This window comes from Parasteatoda tepidariorum, chromosome 6, assembly GCF_043381705.1.
Source record: "Parasteatoda tepidariorum isolate YZ-2023 chromosome 6, CAS_Ptep_4.0, whole genome shotgun sequence".
Classification (NCBI taxonomy): Eukaryota; Metazoa; Arthropoda; class Arachnida; order Araneae; family Theridiidae; genus Parasteatoda; species Parasteatoda tepidariorum.
Window position 1 is genome coordinate 51,871,337 of NC_092209.1, and position 8,290 is coordinate 51,879,626.

General features: G+C 30.3%; 1 protein-coding gene and 1 long non-coding RNA gene across 2 annotated transcripts in view; one reads left to right on the top strand and one right to left on the bottom strand.

Moving 5' to 3' along the window:
- The window catches only part of LOC107446956 (uncharacterized), a 15,864-nt gene that overhangs the window by 1,632 nt on the left and 5,942 nt on the right, over positions 1–8,290 (bottom strand). Inside the window, exons 4-6 of the mRNA XM_043056231.2 lie at positions 7,817–7,941; positions 2,978–3,138; positions 2,742–2,840 (exon numbers count right to left, since the gene is read on the bottom strand). Coding sequence (XP_042912165.2) covers positions 2,742–2,840; positions 2,978–3,138; positions 7,817–7,941 — 385 coding nt within the window. The remainder of the gene's footprint in view (positions 1–2,741; positions 2,841–2,977; positions 3,139–7,816; positions 7,942–8,290) is intronic.
- On the top strand, positions 4,024–6,646 carry LOC107446952 (uncharacterized). The gene is made up of 3 exons (XR_001584458.3): positions 4,024–4,126; positions 4,229–4,339; positions 6,295–6,646. It is a non-coding gene; the product is annotated as an uncharacterized lncRNA (long non-coding RNA).

An 8,290-nucleotide genomic window follows, 5' to 3' on the forward strand; every position in this document is an offset into this window, starting at 1 on the left:
TATATATATATATATATATATAATGTCGTTTCAATTATATTTTTGATTGAATTTGAAATTATGTTAAATTGTTATAAAATTTCATTTTATACCAAACATTACTCATCGCTTGATAGAAAGTAAATATTTACAAACAAATGAATCTTTTCAGAAACCAAGATCCATCGCTGAGGTACAATTTTACTTTGAGAATTGATATTACGCCAGAATTTGTTTTTTTCTTCTTCTGAATTTTCAAAATGCAGTGCATTGCCGAGCAAGCAACTCATCATCTTTATTCTCTTCTCATCTATATTTCAATGAAGTCAATGCAAATTCCTCGTGCAAGCGCAAATGCGTGGATGATCCTCGGAATAATTTTTGAATTATAAATTGCGTTTTTATATAAAGAATTATACATATAAATAAATAAATAAATACTGTATATAATTTTTTTCAACTTAACAATCGATTTTTAAATCCCCGAGGATGATTCCAAGACATACTATCTCAATTTTGATCCTCTACTGAGGAAATTTCCTCCCTAGCTTTGGTAGCCCGATGACCTACTCAAGTTAAACAAGGACTGATACTACGCTTCAGCGGTCTACTCGTAAGCTAATCAACGTGTTCAGCCACCGCAGTCAGCGATGTATGACTTCTGTGATCTACTAGGAACCGTATCTTATGATCAGGCAGCGAAGACTAGTTGCCTGATCATAAGATACGGTTCCTAGTTAAGTTAAACATTAGTTTAAGTCACATGAGAGAGTCCCATTAGTTGAGTCACAAAGAGAGTCACATGTTTTTCTCGATTCTACTCCATTAATAATGGTATGCATCTTACTTCTACAGCAGACTTTCAGACGGAAGATGATATCGTAAAAGCTGGTCAGTACACAATTCTAGTACCGAGGCATTTCTAACAGTATATTTTAAGTTATCTTTGCGCAATAAAGTTAAAACAGTTTTTTTCAACATTATATTTTTAATTAATGGCCTATTTTAATTGCTTTCATTCTGACTAATATTTTTTTCATCACATCTATCGCCTTTTCATTAGACATCTTCAAACATTCCTCATCGTATTTTGAGTTCGAATAAGTTTCCGTAGCAACTCAACATAGTCAAAAATGACTTTCTTTTAATATAAAATTTGCGAGTCCTGAAATTGAACTACATCTATTAAAAGCAGATATAATATGAAAAATGATGTAGTATGCGAACATCAAAATACAATATCATTATCAAAGATAACTTTAACAGAATACGTTTCAAATGCTTTGTCTAGTTATGACAAACTATCTAAGTAGAAAACTGATGTGACTACCTCGCTATACGTTAATAAATCACTTAACTATCTAATTTACTAGGCCACCTTGCTAAACATTCAAAAATCTTTTAGCAATCTAATTTTTCCAAGTCAATTTTGCTACACATTTAAATATCCCTTAACATTCTAATTTTTTCAAGGCTACTTTGCGACACATCTGAGAGTCACTGCGAAATCTAATTTTTCTAACGCTACTTTGCTGCATGCTTAAAACTCACTTAGCAATCTAATTTTCAAAGGCCACTTTGCTACACATTTAAAAATCTTTTAACAATCTAATTTTTCCAAGGCTGCTAAGCAGCAGATTTAAAAATCTCTAGGAAATATAATTTTTCCAAGGCTATTTTTCTACACATTTAAAAATAATTTAACAATCTAATTTATCCAAGGCTATTTTGTTACACATTTAAAATCATTAAGCAATCTAGTTTTCCTAGGCTACTTTGCTACACATTTAAAAATCTCATAGCCATCTAATTTTTCCCCAGGTTATTTTACTACACATTTAAAAATTACTAAACAATCTAATTTGTCTAATGTTATTTTGCTACACATTTAAAAATCACTTGAGAACCTAATTTTTCCAAGACTACTTTGCAACACCTTTAAAAATGCCGTAACGATATAATTTTTGCAAGTTTATTTTGCTACACATTTCAAAATCACTTGAGAACCTAATTTTTCCAAGACTACTTTGCAACACCTTTAAAAATGCCGTAACGATATAATTTTTGCAAGTTTATTTTGCTACACTTTTAAAAATCACTTAACAATTTAAATTTTCTTAGTCAACTTTACTACACATTTAAATCTAATTTTTCCATTACTTTTTAGCATAACTTCTTGAAGACTTCTTTTAACGGAAGCCGAAAATGTGTTTTTTACACATTTATACACATTATATTCGTTATATTCGTTATATAATATTAATAATTCTTATTAATATTATATATATCATATTAATAATAATATTAAATTCGTTATATAATATTAATTCGTTATATTATTCGTTATACACATTATATTCGTTAAATATAATTAATTTTTCAAATATTTTAAATTATTATGAAAAATAATAATTTTAATTTTCAGCTGTTTTTACACATTCTGGGATACTTTTACAGTTTATTTCTACACATTTTTGGTAGTAAAACAAAACACAGTACACTCAAATAATAAGAAAATTCTACGCCAAAAATTCTCCAAAAGGTTATTTTTGAATTGAAAATCTTACCTTTCTTAAACGTTTTCTTGAAAATTAAAAATTCTGACAAGCGTCGGTAAAGTCAATTACATTCTTACGTAGACAAGATTTGGGAAGGCAAACAATAAAAAATATTTCATTTGTGTTAAAATTATACCAATTATGTTGGAAGTTGGGTCTTAGCTATTATATGACACGGGAAATGCTTAGTTAAATATTTCCTACCTTTTGATTCGTGGGACCATGTCCACCTCTTTTTTTCCACATTTCGATATAATCTATGCAATTCGTTTCATATGGAGCAGGAAGAAGTTTTTTCACAACCTAAAACACACACATACACGTGCCTTATAAAAAATTTATTACAAAAAAATGGTAACAAATATAACTCAGTAACAATGTTCAGTTTTATTATTTCGAGTTCAATATATAAGAAAATAATTTTCAAGTTAAATGCACACCTTCTTTAGTCGAAAAGTTTGTTCTGTGTTGAGATTCATGTTAAATCCATCAGTAAATGGGTTAACAATCTGTCGAGGACTGTGAATGGAGAGCTGAGCTGACACAACTCCCCAATATTGAGGATATTCTTCAGCATGTGGAAAAACAGAGAAAGAGTAAACTAGAAAATACAATAAATATATTAAAGATCGTATTCCAGAATGTAGAGTAAGTATGCATTAATAAATGTAAAAATAGGGCTAATAATTTTCGTTAGATTATATTTTACTATTTCTTACTGATATAATACTATATGTTTAGAAGTATTTAGCAAAGTTAATGTATATAGATCAAGTCTCGATGGCTCAGGGATAAAGCGTTTGCTTCACATCGTGGTAAGTCAGGTTCAAATCCCAGCTGTGGCTAGTTGATATAAATTCTGTACTGACTCACTGTACTGACGTAAAATATCCTAAGTGATAGACCGGTCATGGGTAAAAATCCCCTTGGCGCTCGGCTAAATATAGTAGGTTTTTGTGGTTTTCTTTTTCATGTAACACAAATGCAGGTTAGTCCCATCAAAAAAGTCCTCCATGAAGGCTGGTTTGTCCCTATGGTTGATTCATGAGTTCCCTTGCCGTCTGGGTTGGTTTTAAAATTACAAGGTAATAAAGTTGAACATTGATAGTCGTAAATTCAGAATTGGGCCGGCTGCTAAATTCCGGTGAAAAAATAACTGTATAAAGATTGTTATTGACATTTTTGGTGTTCTTATTAATAAAGATATAGCAATAAAAGGAGATTTAACTGTCATTAATCTCCGGGTTTACATAAAAAGTCCTATTTTAATTTCTCATTAATTTTAAAATACAGGTTGTCCCAAAACGACCGCATAAACTCTGCACAGCTAGATTCCTCGTTGGGAGTACATAAAAACTGCCCAAAGAAGCGTTCCTGTACCAAAGATTGTATAAGCGTAAAGATGGGAAACTCGCGAAAGTCGTAACAAAATTTGGCACAATGCCAGCGCTTCGTGTATGGCGGAGAAATTTGTCTCCAGGGGCACGCATGCGCAATATCATCCTTAGTTTTGGAAAGAGAGTTTGGAGAGAGAAGCAGATGAGAAATCAATCAATGGCGGACGTTAATTTGACAATTATCCCTAACAAGTAAGTGCGCTTTGTATAATATATCTTCTGTTGATTTTTTTCTCCTTGTTTTCAGTTTTGATAAAGATTCTAATCCTCTTTTTTTCTTTCAATATTTTTCAGTGATTCTTCTGTGCGCAAAGCAAAGAATTATGATAGATGTGCTTACTGCAATGTAAATAGAGCGGGTTATCCAAATTTGAAATTGTTTCGCTTTCCTCAAAATATCGAAATGTAAGTAAATAGTTAAGCATTTCGAAGATTTCGGTAAATTATTTTTCAATGATTGATTATATGAACCTATTAGATAAGACTCACTTAGAATTGTAACTAAATGTGTGACTAATTTATAGTGTCTGACTTAATTTAATTTCATTTGGTTTTTAAATTCTGTATAATTCCACAAGTGCGTTTATCCTTTTTGGTCGGAATTAAATATTTACAAATGAAATTTATGTATATAACTAAGTAAAAATTTAAATGTTTTTCAAGAAATGTGAAAAAGATCTATAAATCTGACATTTTAAATTTTTGAAAGTTCATTGCATATATGAAATTATTTAAATAGTGTAAAAAGTGTTACTTTTTATTCATATAATATTTATAGAGTGGTTTATAGTAGATATCAGGGGGAGGGGGGGAGGTGGGCTCATGATGCGCCCACTTAAAGCTTGGGGGGGGGGAATTTTTACACTAAATAAAACGAATAGTTTGGGGAGGAATTTAGAATTTGCCCAAGAATGCGCCCGAGAGCTTGGGGGGGGGGGGCTACTGGTAGATATATATAATTTTATTTATCTGTTAGCTCTAAATGTCCAGTAAACAGTACCGTCTTTACTTATAGGCACACAGGGCAATGAACGGGGACCCCATTTTCTCAGGGGGCCCTAGAGAATCGTACTTTTTTGAAAAATTGCATTAAAAAGAATTTAAGACTAAAAACATTACCTTATATATTAAATTTTTTTTTTTTTTTTTTATAGAGTATGCATTTTTTTTCTACAAATGGTGATTGCTTATCAAACACCAATAATTGGAGTAGTTTATCACCAAGGAAACTTAAAAAGTAAACCGAAAACTATTTTTCTTATTTTATTATATGAGGATTACAACTGGTTAGCGTATCAATTTTTTTAAACTATGCATAGTTTAAAAGTACTTTATTTGAGTTTTTGTGGTAATCAAAATTAGTTAAAATTATTGCATTATACAGTCCCTGGCCAAATTATTAGACGCACTATAAGATTCTAAGTAGAATTTAATTACTCAGATGATACTACACAGCTTTATTGTATTTACGCTACTGGAACCGGTTTGTACTTGTTTACGTTTGTGTATCAATTGGTTAAATTAGGCGATATGTAATATAAATTCTACAAAATGTAATAAAAATACAGATTATTTATTGTATCAGGTACTATATTATAATATTATAATAATTAGGTCAAATTAATAGACGTACTGTAGTTTTTTAATAATGACATGATTTACACGAGTTTACATACTATACTTTTATAATTAAACATACGCGTTAATTTATTAATATAATGTATTTAATTATAAAAGTATTAATATACATGTTAATACTTTTATAATTAAACATACAAATGGATTTTTATTCAGGAGATGTTTTATTCACCTCCTATTTGTATTTATTTTTTACGTTTTTCATTTCATTGTTAACCAACTGATACACTAACGTAAAGAAGTGGAAACCAGTTTCAGCTACGTAAATACAATAAAGCTGTATAGTATTACCTGATAATTATGATTTTACATAGAATCTTGAAGTGCATTAATAATTTGGCCAGGGACTGTATCTTAAAAATGATATATGTGAAGTTTTTTAGTTTGTTTTTAAGCATTGCGACACATTATAGGTCTAAAATATTTTTGTGCCTTGGGCCCCTGCATGCTATGAAGATGATAGTGCCAGTAAAACAGAAATTTAATTGATTTTGTTATTTAATCACCCAATGAATTGTTTCGTTATTAAATTTCCTTTCTAAATCTTTTCCTTAAACACTGCCTGCTTTTTTAAAACTATTTAATAAAATATTAATACTTAAGAAAAATAATACATATAATTTATTAATGCCATAAATTTTAAGTTCCGTTCTCGAATTAGACAGCATTCTTATGTCATATTAGCACTTTAATCTTACTGTGTGATTTTCTTTTAATATTAGGTGCAAGAAATGATTAGAGGCCAGCAGAATTGTATCGTTACTGAATGTTGATACTGACAGACTGACTACACAACAGATGTAGATTGTGTTCAAGACATTCTAAAATTAAAGATTATGTATCAAAAATAATGCAGACTTGTTCCTAGTGCAGTTCCAATTAACCAATATTGCATCTTTTTAATTTTATGTTATTTTATTTCATGAACTTGCTCAAATGTTTATTTATTGTTTAAAATGTATACAATTTTATTTGTGTAATTTTTATTTTATTGAAAAGTATATTCTTAAAATATATAACCAAAAAGAATATTTTTAGATAAGTTTAATAAAGATAAAACAAATTCTGCAACAAGTGTCTTGTTTATTTTTTTAAAACTCTAAGTATATATATAATTGAAAATTTTTATTTATATATAGCACATTTCTTATACATATACACACATGGAAAAATTAACAAAGCGAAAAAGTTCAGTTTTCAAGAGGAAATAAATTTTACTCAATTTTTGAAAGTTTTAATGAATTTTTATTTTTTAATATAAATTACTTTTGTTAAATAAATATTTACTACTTTAAAATAAATTATAATCCTGCTAAATTTGTGAACTGAAAAAAATTTAAAAGCAAAATAGAATCCGATCATAATTAACGGAGAAAATATGGTTGCATTGGGAGAAAATCAAATGATCTGCGCCTGTTCTTCAATCGCTCTTGACGATGGCTTTCCTGCATTACACCTTCAGCGCCCAAGTTGGGGGAAAGATCCTTACGACTTAACATTGATAGTATAGGAAGTTTCCCTTTTTTACGCGAAGCGTATAAGTTCTTTGCCTGTACTATCCATAGTTTACGTGAAAAATACGAAAAAAAAGTATGACGTCACTGCCGGTGCATGGAAAAAACACTTTATTGGACCATTCCACGGCGTGCTCAAGCCTGCCTCGACATGCACGGCGGATAATTTGAACATCTGCTTTAAATTGTGCATAGTATACTGCTGTTGATATGTTCAATAAAATGTTTTTTTCTTGTATCGGCAGTGACGTCATACTTTGTGTTTCGTATTTTTCTTGTAAACTATGGATCGTACAGGAACGCTTCTTTTGGGCAGTTTTTATGCGGTCGTTTTGGGACACCCTGTATATCAATATGATCCGTGCGGAGGCTGAATCTCTTCTAGGAGGTGCTAATATACTATTTCTGTTACGCATAATATAATTCAATTGTCTGTAGTTTTGTGTTGCTTTCCGGCTCGACCAATCCTGTAACTTAACAAGAGTGAAGTTTCTGTTGCATTTGCATTATAGGTTTAAGCATGTATGTGTTTTGCGCATTGCAAATAAGTTTTAGCTCTGAGAAACACCTTCCACTGAGCCCTAGATTTCCTCGAAACAAATTTTGAGAACCTTTGGTCATTGTAACATATTCGCAATGTTCAAGCTGAGAGGCAGATCGCGTCTGATCGCGTGTTTATAAAATTATTAGGAACACGCCTATTAAATTTTAAGAGCTTTAACTAACTTACTTCCTTCTGTGGGAATTGTCATAGGTTTCTTTTCTGGCCATCCGATTATTGTATTAAGGGTGTAGCAGCCTTCAACCACCCCGCTATATGAACTTGGACAGCGTACGTGCTGATAGTAACTTAAACTGAAATATTAATATTGATAGTCAAACATTTTGAAATTTGTGTTCAACATTGAATATAGTGCATACATTGCATAGATTTCATTTACTTCAAAAATACATAAAAAGTAAATATCAACCGATTTGTTAGCTTAGTTTGTCCGATGCAGTCATGATCGCAAGGGACAAAATAGACAAGCTTCAATATTTAGACTTAAGGAGCACGATAGATAAGTCCCCTATAAAGAGTACAAGTAATGATCAATTGTTGCAATCTGGAATCTCGGGCATAAATTTTAATTTATATCTATCTATCTATCTATCTATCTATCTATCTATCTATATCTATATATATATATATATATATCTATCT